The 11994-nt window shown below is 59.2% G+C and overlaps 1 protein-coding gene across 4 annotated transcripts; it reads right to left on the reverse strand.

Annotated features, from left to right (window-relative positions):
• Window positions 1-2: 2 nt before the first annotated feature.
• On the reverse strand, window positions 3-11071 carry MICAL1 (microtubule associated monooxygenase, calponin and LIM domain containing 1). Of its 4 annotated transcripts, none has more exons than XM_032710750.1 (25): window positions 11022-11071; window positions 8502-8780; window positions 7571-7778; window positions 7370-7477; window positions 7075-7173; window positions 6842-6997; window positions 6543-6643; window positions 6020-6277; window positions 5513-5628; window positions 5304-5430; window positions 4956-5028; window positions 4357-4504; window positions 4096-4283; window positions 3876-3985; window positions 3739-3789; window positions 3563-3640; window positions 3043-3217; window positions 2876-2961; window positions 2307-2766; window positions 2095-2177; window positions 1824-1922; window positions 1605-1698; window positions 1427-1526; window positions 1255-1328; window positions 3-1148 (listed from the first exon to the last, which is right to left on the reverse strand). In XM_032710750.1, exons 2-25 carry the CDS (start codon window positions 8760-8762, stop codon window positions 1018-1020), a joined length of 3384 nt encoding a protein of 1127 aa, XP_032566641.1. In that variant the 5' UTR covers window positions 8763-8780; window positions 11022-11071; the 3' UTR covers window positions 3-1017. The 4 variants fall into 4 exon arrangements, with proteins under 4 accessions (XP_032566641.1, XP_032566639.1, XP_032566640.1 ...); XM_032710748.1 differs by having other exon boundaries at window positions 4357-4507; XM_032710749.1 differs by lacking the exon at window positions 11022-11071 and adding an exon at window positions 9063-9435 and having other exon boundaries at window positions 4357-4507.
• Between the last annotated feature and the right edge of the window lie 923 nt (window positions 11072-11994).

Raw genomic sequence — 11994 nt, forward strand, 5'->3', positions numbered from 1 at the left:
GGTGCCGGGTCAGGGGGGCTTTATTAGAAAGGAGGGGGACTGCAACAGGATGGTAGGGCTGGTACAAACACAAGGGAGAGCTGGAGGAGACACTGAGGGGAATGGCAGGATAAGGGCTGAACACAGGGTGGTATTGCTAAGAACCCATGCCTGGGACCCCCGTCCCCAACATGTCTGGGGCTGCTGCAAGATCCGTTCAGCCACAGAGGCCACCCTGCAACACCTGGAGACTCTAGGGGGTCTGAGGTCTGTGCAAAGGCCATTGTGGCATTGCCAAGCAGGAGAAACCTGAAAGGGGCAAGGAGGACATGGCCACTGGCGTCCCTTGTCCTTGGTATCACAGAGTGAAGGCCCTGGGCCCAATCTGGACAAAATGCCCTTCCCTGCCCCAAGGGGCTCATGGTGGGGTTGTAATCCTGGTTTCCTGCAGCAGCTGGGGACAGCGTGGACATGGCATGCAAAAGCAGCTATGCAGAGTGGCAGGATCAGCCCAATCTGTCACTGGCCCCCACTTGTACAGCCAAATGTCCCTTGAAGAGATGGACAGTCCAGGCTGGGATGGATGCCCTCAGCTGGAAGGGATGTTCCAGGGTAGCTTTCAGGGTCCTGTCCTGATGCTGCCCCTGCACATTTGACATCTCCCCTGTGACCTGCCTGTGGTGGCTACAGTCACCTCCTTGCTGCTGGGCACCCCTGGAGCCCCCTGCAAATCTTATTTTCAAGCAAGCACAAGGCAAAGGCAATCCAGCCACATGCGAGAACACCCTCTTTGCACCCCAAAGCTGGGTGCTTCTCAGTGTCTCTCCATGTGGGCATCCACCAGCAGGTCTGGCCCTTCCATGACAGGCTTTGGCAAGCAGGGAGCTGGATTCGCCATGGCAGCTGCTGGTGCTTGCAAGCAGCTCAGGCATCATGACCATCACAGAGGCTGCTCAGAGTGATGCTTGTACCAGGAGACACACACACACACTGCTTGTCCCCCCAGGGAGGATCTGGTGGGTCCAGGGGCTGTGGGGATCAGGCCCACAGCTCACTGAGCCGCTTCTCCTCCTGGATGTGGATGAGGAGGTTGCGCTCATTCACCACCTTCAACAGCTGCGCCAGAGTCTCCTGCTCAGCCCTGCAATCCTCGGGTGTCTTTAGGGTTTCTGTGGGTGCAGGGGGCCAGAGTAGGGCTGGGTGGGCCACAACCCTGGCCTGCTCCCCACACCATGCACAGGGACCCCCCCTCTCATGGCAAGTACTGGCACTCACCCTCCCTGTTCATGTAACTCCGGAGCTTCTTATCAAGCTGCCACTGCTGCTCCTCCAGCTTCAGTTCCTGTACCCTGTGGGGAGGGAAGGAGTGTGCTGAGTGCTGGGTTTGAGAGGGGCTGGGATGAGCTGAGCCCCCACACTGACCAGAGACAATCCCACTGAGCCTTACGCAATCATGAGGTCTGACTCCTCAATCATCAGACTGTTCTTCTTCTGGACCAAGTACAGCAGCTGGTTTGTCCACTGTGTCTGCTGGTCAGCTGGGCTGCCTGCAGGACAGGGAGACGGTGAGTGGGGTGCAAACCCCTGTCATGGGGGACACAGTGCTCCATCTACCTTGGTCTTACCATTCTCATCCCGGAGTAACTTCTCCAGTTTGATGCCTTCCTGCTCCAGTTCCCGGAATGTCACCTCAATCTCCTCCAGCCGTCTCTGGATGGCCTGCAAGGGAAGGGCAGCACTCGTCTGTGGGCTGGCACCTGCCATCACAAGGCCACCAGGAGCCAGATGGAGAGGACAGGGGATGGTGCTGGGCTGAGGACCCAGCTCTCCCCTGTGGGGGTTACCTGGGCTTTGCAGAACCGCTTCATGTGGGCTTCCCTGGCCCGGCGGGACAGTGTGTGCTCACAGGTGGAGTACATATCCTCTTTGCCCAGGTTCAGGCACTATGAAGAGATGGTGGCATGGGCAGAGGTGGGTCAGTCCCTGCACCGAGCACCTCCTGCCTCAGCAGCCACGGCTGAGCCAGACCTGATACCTCCGTGAGAGGAGATGCCAGCAAGAGCCCCAGCTACCACCTAGCTGGTGGGGCCACTGCCACTCTGGGAAAATCCTCACCAACTCTGCCATGATGCCAAGGTCTGTGCCTTCCTCCTCTTTCTCCTTCTCCTCCTCTTCCTCGCTGTCACTCTCCTCCAAAGCTGCCCCAAGAGAAGAGCCCTTTCAGGCTGATGCCTCATGAGCAAGATGTGGGGTACAGCAGGTTACAGCAGGGTCCTGAAGGGATTGAGAGCTTTGCTCATCCAGAGACTCCAGCTTCTACCACCTACTTTTCTGCATGTCAAGTTCCTCCTCCTCCTCCTCCTCCTTCCAGCAGTCTTGACCCTGCCACGGGGCAGGGAGGGCCTCAGGCACTGCTTGGAGCCACAGACGAGCTGGCTTCGGTGGAGGATCAGGCTCTGCTTCGCTGGTGAGATTCAGGGTGGACAGACTGAGCTTCTCCAGCGGTGTAAGGATGATCTTCCTCCTGCCCCTACTCTCCTCACCCTCCTCTGCCACCCCCTGGGGTTCTGCTCCAGGACCCTCCTCCTCCCTTGCATCCCCCCTGGGCTGTGCCAGCAGCTCCTGCTCCTCCACATCACCAGCATCCACAGCATCCTCCACTGCGCCAGGCTCTTCCCCTTGCTGTGGAGCTGCTGGAGTGGGCTGTAGGGGACCAGGTGCCCCCTCCTTGGGGGACACACATGGGCTCCCAGCATCCAAGGGTGGGTCAGTGGCAGCATCAGCATCCTAGGGCAGAGCCAGAGCAGAGAAGTGATGCAGCATGGGGGCCATGCTCAAGCATCCCCCTCCACATACTGTCTTTTCTCCATCACCTAGGCGATTTAGGGTGACTTACCCCTAAATCAGGCAGTGCTGGGGTCTTGTGCCGGGATAGGTCCATGCCAGGTAGATTGGGGTAGTGAAGTGAGCAGTAAAAATTACCTGGGGGGCAAATTCACGTGATGACCTGCAAGGTGGAGAAGTCCTGCCCCAAGCATCCCCTCTCCCCAAAACCCGCCTCACCATCCTCCTCGTTAAAGGCGTAGTCACCCAGGCGCAGGGTGGCCCCACACCGCTGGCACTGGAAGCAGCCACGGTGGAAGAAACGTCCCTCGGCACTAGCTCGCTCCAGGATGTAGACATGGCTGCCACAGAAGTAGCAGGCATCGCTGTTCTCCCCTGCCCTCTCTCTCGGCGGCTGTGGGGGGAGAGGACAGGCTGGGGTGGCACTAGGGTCCTGGCACCCACCCTGCCCCATGGCTTTGCTGGCAGCCATAGGTGTGCAGTGGGGGTTTTGCCCCTCTTGCAGAGACGGGTCTGGGTGCTCAAGTTGGATTTGCTGACACCAGTGAGGGAGCGGCAAGTCTTGGCTCTGGAAAACCAGTTGGGTCAGGAAACAAGCAGGGAGGAGCCAGGAACCTGTGGGCGTTTGCTCACGTAGCCCTGGTCCCAGCCCTTGGCTTAGCCCTGACAGCCACTGGTGTCCTCCCCAGTGCCACCTACATAGCTGAACCCCCCATCCCAGGGTGACACAAGGACCAACCTGCCCTGGGTCCGTCATGGTGGTTTGCAGCGGCTCATGGGCACTGTCCAGAGTGTCTCCATCCAGCCCTGTGTCCAGCTACAAGTGACCCGAGGGGGAGGGTCAGCTCCCCACTCTCCCCCCAGGAAAGCTGCACCCCTGCAGAGCACTCCTCAGGGTGCCTGGGGCAGACCCACCTCAGTATCCCTGTGGCTCCTCTTGGCCTCAGCATCCTTCTGGGCACTGTCCTGCAAATGCAAAGGGAGTGGCTAGGATGGGGAGGGGGACAGGGTTTTGGTGTGTCAGGAGAATCTGGGGGGGGGGGGTCCCTCACCTGGGCGCGTTTGCGTGTCAGGTTCCGGCTCTTCTGCAGCTTGCTGAGGAAGAGGATGGCCCCTCGTGTGCCGTGGGGAGACAGTGGTTTCTTGCTGACCTCCTCTACCTCTGCACAGAAGGACACAGCCACATTGGTGGGACCCACTCTACAAAGAGGGGAGCAGCCAGCCAGCCCCAGTGGGGCCCAGGATGGGACAAATACCTCCAAAATCTCACACCTGGTGAGGTCTTGAAGGCTTCATAAAACTGGCTGAGGTAGGTGATGAGGCCCAGGTGATCAGGCTCTGTCATGGTGGCCATCTCAATGCTGGAGAGGACTGGCTGGATGCCCAGCTCCTGCTCTGCCATGTCCAGCATCATCTGGTGGATCCGAACGGCATCCTGGGTGCCCACAGAGTCAAAGTCCCTGGGGGGAGACACGGGTGCCATCAGGGTGGGCTCCGCAGGGGAGGAGGTCCTGAGGGGTCCCAGACACTCACACTAGATCAGGGCGGAAGCGGTGGATGAGGGCACAGAGGGCCAAGCCACTGGTCCAGGAGGTGGTGAAGTTGGTCACTGCCACGCCACGGTACCCAGCTGTGCTGGCCTGGCACCAGCTCAGCAGCTCTTCATAGACGTCTCCAGAGGCTGCTGGGGAGGCAGCATATGTGTCTCCATCCTACAGAGGCAGGGGACACCCCCCGTCTGCCTCCCACCGCAGCATCACCACTTTAATAGGGGAGGGGTCCAATGGGAGTGACCTGAGACTCCCCCTGCTACCCCCACAACCACCCCTGCAAGGCTCGATAAATGGGTTCATAAAGCATCTGTCAATATTTCATGGCTCAGCACTGGTGTGGGCTAGGAGGGAGGCAGCCTCCTCCCCAGAAGGCAGTGGGGGGCTGTGTCCCCACATGGGGAGCAGAGGGAAACCAGAGGTGCCACTGGGACAGAAATGCAGTCAGACAGCTGAACACAGGCCAAGGCACAAGAAACAAGGATGGGGAGGAAAATCAGGGCAGGAGCTACTCGGGCATGAGCTTCAGGGAGGAATGGGGGAGCTGCTGCAGGGGGTTAGGGCAGGACTGGCTGCTCCTACCGGTGATGAGCCGGTTGTCACTCTTCCTCTTGTGGTCCACCTCCACTATGCCCACAAGGTAGAGGTCCCGGACCTACCAGTGGGGACATGCCAGTGGTAGGTCACCACATGCACAGAGCCAATGGCACCATGCAGGCGAGTTGGCCCTGGCAAGGGAGACACCTGGATCCCTCCATAACTCTGCAGAACCCTCCTGCATCCACAATGGACAATGTATTCTATGACCTGGGAACTAACAGCTTCAGCCTTGCACCCTTTGGGGACAGGGAACCGTGCAAATTAGTGTCACCCTGACTGTCAGGGAGGCTGGGCTGGCTGGCTGTCCTGTGGCAGGAGCTGGCCGGGTACCTGGCTGGGTTTGATGGCCTGCAGGTTGATGTTGGGGTAGCGTGTGGCTGGATCGATGCTGTACTGACTGATGTTCTTGTTGGTGTTGTCTGGGGAGGTCTGCGAGAGGTGCTGGTAGATGCTCTCCCTGGGTGCAAGGGAAAGGGCTTGGGTCACTGCTACCATCCTTGCCCACTCCAGAACCAGCCCAGCAGGATGGGGACACTCACCTCTCGGCCAGCACCTCCAGTGGGGGGGTCCCAGCTGCCCACCGCCGCACCATCCATGCTGCGTCAAAGGCGGCGAGGAATCCCCTTGCCACCCCAGTGCCCAGTGGCCAGAAGGGCTGCAAAGGGAAAGGCAGAGCTGGAGCTAGAGTCGCATGGCCGGTCAGGGCAGCTGGGAGGAGGCTGAGAGCTGCCGGGCTTGGCTGGGGATGAAAGCGGGAGCGGCGGCGGACGCGCAGAGAGAGGATGGGTGGCTATCTCCTCCCTGACAGTACAGATGCGTCTGGGGAGGAGTTGGGCTGCTTCTCCACCCTGAATCAACCCCAAATCTTTGGTGGGGCTGAAGAAGGGGATAACCTCACCAAGGCATGCCATTACTGGGACCTGGGGAGCCTGGGACAGGGTGCACTGGGGAGTTGGGACAAGAAGCACTTAGGGAGGGGGAATATATTGCAACCAGTGCATCTTGCAGGAAGAGACATGAGGTGGTGCTGCAGGGGGGACCCTCACCTCCACCAAGCAGTCGCCCACCAGCCCCAGGAGCAGACGAGCCCCATTGTAATCCCGCACCAGCGCCGCGTTCTCCGAGCGCGTCATGCAGGTGAAGTCAAACATGTCAACATCCGGCAGGTCCCGGTGGTTGAGGGCAAACTCCAGTTCAGGCAAGTGGTAGTTGGTGGAGAAGTTGGCAGCTTCTTTGGCATAGCTGAGGAGGGCATCCCGGTTCACGTTCTCTGGGGACAGGAGGCTCTCGATGTCTGCTTTGTCCTGTGGGGATGGGTTGAAGCTGGTTGGAATGTGGGAGATGGTGTTTGCCCCTCAGCCTGGGAGCACTCAGATCTGGGGTGCAGCTGTGCCACTGGGCTCTGAGCCCCCCGAAAGGATTTTTCTTGTGGCACAGGCAACAGCTGCCAAAAATCCCACTATCCCAGGGGTATGCAATCAAACCAGCACCCACGATTTGCATCCCACCTTCCAGGCTTTCAGTTGCCCATCACTGCGGGATCCCAGGGCCAGACCCTGCCCTTCTTACCTGGAGGATGACTCCCTTCTTGAGCAGGCTCTGCTTCTTGGCCGTCATGACAAAATAGTGAGTGTCATCCTTGTAGTATACAATGTTTTCCAGGTCAATGCCTGGTGATGGGGAAAGGGCTAAGCCAGGGCCACAGGGAGCCCCTACACTGAGCTCAGCCACCAAATGGCCCCTGCGATGGGGTACTATGTGGGGACATGCATCCCATCACAGGGGACATCCTGGGGCTGAGCCTCCAGCTGCATCAGGAGTCGACAGGGACTCCCAACACCACCTGTGCTGGGGCTGGGACCACCGACCCGTTTTATTGTAGAGGTTCTGGAAGAACTTCTGGTTGTAGATTCGGGCCACACCGCTGATCTCAGCCACCTCCACCTCAGCCCGGCTGTGGCGGTTGATGAAGTTGGTGGTGATGCCGATGGCCAGCTTCCCCCGTGTCTCCTTCCGCTTGAACCCTGCAGGAGAGGAGAGGTATGAGCCCCCACCCAGTCCCCCTTATTGGTCCACAGGTTGCAGGGACTCCTTTTGTCACCTTCAGGGACAAATTTGCCACCGCCAGCTGAGATGAGGACGTCAAACTTGTAGTGGGTGAGGGGAGAGGAACTGGGCTGCACCACAGCCTGCCAGCCACCTGCAGGGAGGGGGATGGTCATAAGTGTGCTGGTTCTCAGCTGGGACCTGCTCCAGAGAGCAGGGAGAGGGTTGCATCTTGTTCCCCCCAAAAGGCATGCCCCAGGCTAGCAGAGGGACTGGGGGGGCTCAGAGTGACCACACGCAGCCCTGTTCTTGTCCCCAGGGATACCACCTACCCTGCAGCAATACCATACCTGCCTTGTGTGTGGGGGGAACAAGGTCCTCAAACTTCACATTGATGTGCACCTCCACCCCCAGGAGCAAAGCCACCTTCAGCAGGATCAGCTGGAGCTGCCGGATACCTGGGAGGGGAGACGGGTACTCGGGGCTGCACTCCCTGGGCTCCCCACAGGAGGGGATGCGGGGTTGCAGAGCTTCATCCCCCTGAGACTCACTGATGTGATCCAGCGTGCCGGTGCAGAAGCGCCCGTAGAACTTCTTGGCGCCCAGTGCCCGCAGGTCATGGATGGTGAAGGGCCAGAGATGCAGGACGTTGTTGCGGGAGAAGGAGTCCCGCTTCTCCAGCAGCACCACGCGGGCACCCAGCAGCGCCAGCTCGATGGCCGCCCGCAGCCCGCAGGGGCCGGCTCCCACCACCAGGCACTGTCACGGGATGGGATGGGCGGCGTGAGGGGGGCGGGCAGTCCCCAGAGCAGGGATTTCGGTGAACCCCCAGGGAGTTCAGCACTCCCGCAGGCAGCACATCCCCGCTCCCCAGGTCAGGATCTGGCCCTCCCAGCCCTTCACCTGCAAGTAGTGGTTCTCCCTGCAAACCAGGGGGCCCTGTGAGGTGGCCCCACCATTCCCTGAACCTTGCTTTGCCCAGGGCAATGACAGCAATTAAAGCACTGGGTGAGATAAGGCTGCAGGTCTACTGCAGCCCTGATACCGGTTTGGTCTCCTGGCAGCCTCTGCCCAGGGCTAGGGGATGATGGGGCACAGCAGTGGGGACAAAAGCCATCAGCTGTGGGACAGGGGAACCCCAGCCCCAGGGGTACATCCTACTATAGCATGCTCCTGTCTCCCAGAAAGGGCTTGTCGGTCCCTCTGCCCCTTTGCAGCCCTCCCATGGGACATCCTCAGCAAAGAGCAGCTGGGAGAAAGAAGGATGCTGCTGGCTAGGTGGCATCAAGGTGGCATCACACCATGCAAAGTGGAGCAGCACTAGTTAACATTCTGTCCCATTAAACCCCATCAACCTTCTGCCTGGCAGGTCCTGCATCCCCCCGGGGTGAGGGGCAGAGTGCCCCAAGGGATGCTCTCACCCTGGGAACAAGGATACAGTGCAGGGAGGGACCCAAATCCCTCGCCCCATATCCTCGGTACCTTGGTGCTGGCACAGGCCTTGCCCTGGTCGTAAACCTTGTGCCCGGCTTTCTTATCCAGCTTGCTCCACAGGGCCTTGGCGCTCCAATAGTTGAGGGCAGCCTTGAGGCTGTGGTAGAGCTGCAGCCCACTGCCCTGCAGCCCCAGCTGCTGGCACAGCTCCCCAAAGCAGCCCAGCACCTCCCGGCACTCCCCTGCATGCAGGAACCTTTCAAAGATGGCATGGGCCACGTTGCCCGGCTCATCAGCTGGCACGCTCATCCCGCGTCACCCGAAAGCCTGGTGAGGAAAGCAGAGATCATCAGGGAGGAGACTCTCCTGGACCCCATCCCAAAACCCACCCAGTACCAGCCCTGCTGTCTCAGCACTAGATTTCCCAGCTGCAGGTGCCGTTGGGTGATGGCACTATCAAAATTTGGGCCCTTTCTGGCAGTGGCTGGAGGAAACTCCCCCGGATGCTGTACCCAGAGAGCCACGGTGTCATCCTGCCAGGGTGACGTCAGGGGAGGGGATGGGGAGGGCTGTGGTGGCAGTAAGTGGCTTCCTCCATACAGCGTGTACCTGCAGCAGCTGAGAGCAGAGCAAGCTGTTTTGGAGCAAAGACACTGCTTCCTTCCTCTTCACCCTTGGCCTTGTGGGGGGGACTGGGAAGAGGCTCCTGGCTTTAGGAACCAACCACAGCTGGCCCAAAACCCAGCAAGACCAGCCCTGGGGCAGGAGGCAGCAGGATTGGATCCATCCTGCCAGCCTGGCTTCAGCAACTGGGAGTGAGGAGACTTTCTCCCTCTCCTCCACCTCTGCCACTCCCAGAGCAGGTGGAAGCAGATTAGCACAGAGGAAGCACCGGTGAGGAAACAAAAAAAGTCAAACCACCATATGAATGGCCCCATAATGTCAAGGAACCCATGGGAAGGGCGGTGCAGCACATTTCCCCTGGGCATGTCCCAGGAGACTAGCACTCCTTACATCTGTCTCCTGCTCCCGGAACCGTCCCCCCCAGCACCAGCCTGTGCCACCCTCTGTCTTGCCAGCCCAAGCATGAAGAACAAAGCTTTGCCCTTTCCAGTCACTGTCGCCAAGCCCTGGGGCTGTGAAAGGCTCCCCCACCCCAGCAAAGCAGCTGGCAGAGACACGGCACTGCCAAGGAGGATCCGGCTCAGGATGACGGAGTGCTCCTACCTTTGAACCACCGCCCTTTGCCCTCTTGCCACTCAATGTTACCTTGGGCACTTGGCGGCCCCCCAAAGGTGGCAGCCACCCCTGCAGTGGGACACCGGAGTGGGAAGGATGCCATAAATGAGCCAAGCTGCCCTGGGGGGGGAGGCGTGGGGGCAGGGAAAACAACTTGGTTAAGCCTGGGCTTAAATTTGGGCTGGAAAGGCTGAATTCTAGCTGCGTTTCAAGTTTGGTCTCACCCAGGAGTTTCCCAACACCAGAACTGTGCTTTGCAAAGCAATTCTGCAGGTCACCTTCCCTCCCAGCATCAGAGTCAGGAAATCCAGGCATTTTAACCTCTTCCTTCCTAGGCAGACATAGGATAAGGTATCCAGCCAAGCAGAGCAGGAGCTGACACCCACCAGACCCCAGAGTGGCAGCGTGAGGACAGAGAACATGACCTTTGCATTTGTGACAGGACTGTGAGACCTGGGGACAGCTTTCTGCTCTTCCCCTGAGTGCTGCTAGCAGGACAGAATGAGCCTGGGGAAATTGAGGCAGCACTACAAACCTCACTGGAGAGTGTAGGCGTGCTGTCCCACCAGCCATCCATTCTCCTGCCATGGAGGCTGCCCAGGCAGCACTTCCTGGCCAGGCGCCAGTGGCCCATGTGGATGGGTTTCCCCCCAGGAGCTCATGTTACTGCACTGGTGCCTGCCAAGGTCACCATGCAGCAGCCCCAGGGAGATGGGACGAAGGCAGCTGCTCATGCTGGGAGCATCCCCTCCAGCCTCAGCAGCTCCTGGCTCTGAAATAAGCCCATCTCAAGGCCTCTATTCCCACTGGACATGATGCCGGGAGGAGCACGCCATCCAGGAAAGCTTTCCAGCCCCTATGCTTTTGGCAGGGAGGCTCAGAGGAGGCAGAACAACAAGCCTTGTGTTACACCATTTCCTGCAGAAACAATGATCATGCCAGCACTTTGGCACACTCAAACCCCTTTGACAACTGCAAGCAAGGACAGAAACTCCTGGAAGAACTCATTTCCTGCAGGTTTGATGCAAATAAACAGCTTTCAGCTCGCAAAGGCCAGTGGCAACAGAGAAGGGCACAGTGCTGCTCCAGGCTGCCTCTGGCTCTGCTCTCCCCCTCAACGCCTTTTGCATTTCTTCCCTTAACACTGCTCCTGCAAGCAGGAGGGAGGAGGGGGGGTTGCAGCCAGCCCTCAGCCCTCAGCTCATATCAGCTCTGGTTGGGGTGGCTGCAGACATGCCTATGGGAACCTCACCCAGGTCTGACACATGTGGAGCATCCCTGGAGCAGGGATGCCCCATCCCACTTTGCAGGTCGAGGTCTTCCCCTTGCCTTTGCATGGAGAGAAGCAGCCTCTTGGGAGATGGTGGGGGGAGCTGCCTGGGAACTCACGTGTCTTCCAGGCACATGAAATGGGGTGGGAAAGGACGTGGCTCCATAGAGAGCTAATGAAAGCTGGGAGGATTTCCAGCAGCAGCAGATCCCGTTGCCTTGCTGCTGCTCTGGCTCACAGCATGGACAGGCAATTCTGGGTTTGAGATCCAGCCTGGAGACCCCCCAGGCCAGGCTGCTTAGCTCAAATGGACCCCATGAAAGCCCTTCCAGCAACAGGTCGGTGGGCAAGATGGAGATTTTCTTGTGATCATCCAACAGCTTGGCCAAAGCCCTTGCTTTCAATGGCCAGCTAAGCCAGGAAGGTGTCAGGAAGAGGTGAAGGCACTGGATGCTTTTACCAGTGTTATTGTGCTCAAGAGAAACATCCCAGGTGTGGGACTGGGCAGGGAGACTACCCCAGCCAACCTTGCAGAAACCTGCCTTGATTTGGGTGGGTTTTAATCCTTGGAGGGAGGGGAAAATCCCTGTCAGCTCCTCTGGTTTGAGCTGGGGATGTGGGTGCATGAGAACACAGCAGCTGAGGCCCCCTTTGCAAGGCCCCAGCACAGAGCTATGGGGAGAAGGGCTGAGGAGAGGTGACAAATATGCCACCAGCACTGCCCAGGGCTGAGGCTGACAGCTGCAGGGACCCGGTGTCACAGTGGAGGGGGCTCACTTTCAGGGGTGCATAACTTGCCCCGGAAAGCTCATGCCAAAATCCCCCCTTGGAGGTGCAGGACCCAGCTTTGGCTCCAGCGCTGCCATCAGCAGAAGTGGGCACTTCTCTGGGACATTTTGGTGTTGCCCTTTGCAGGGGATCTACAAGCCACAGCCTGGCAATGTCCCAGGGAGCCCTGGACAGAGACAACACTTGGAGAGGAGTAAACCTACCCCCCCTGTTTTAGCTGCTCAGCCTGGCCTCCCCCACTCC

This window comes from Chiroxiphia lanceolata, chromosome 25 (assembly GCF_009829145.1).
Source record: "Chiroxiphia lanceolata isolate bChiLan1 chromosome 25, bChiLan1.pri, whole genome shotgun sequence".
NCBI lineage: Eukaryota > Metazoa > Chordata > Aves > Passeriformes > Pipridae > Chiroxiphia > Chiroxiphia lanceolata.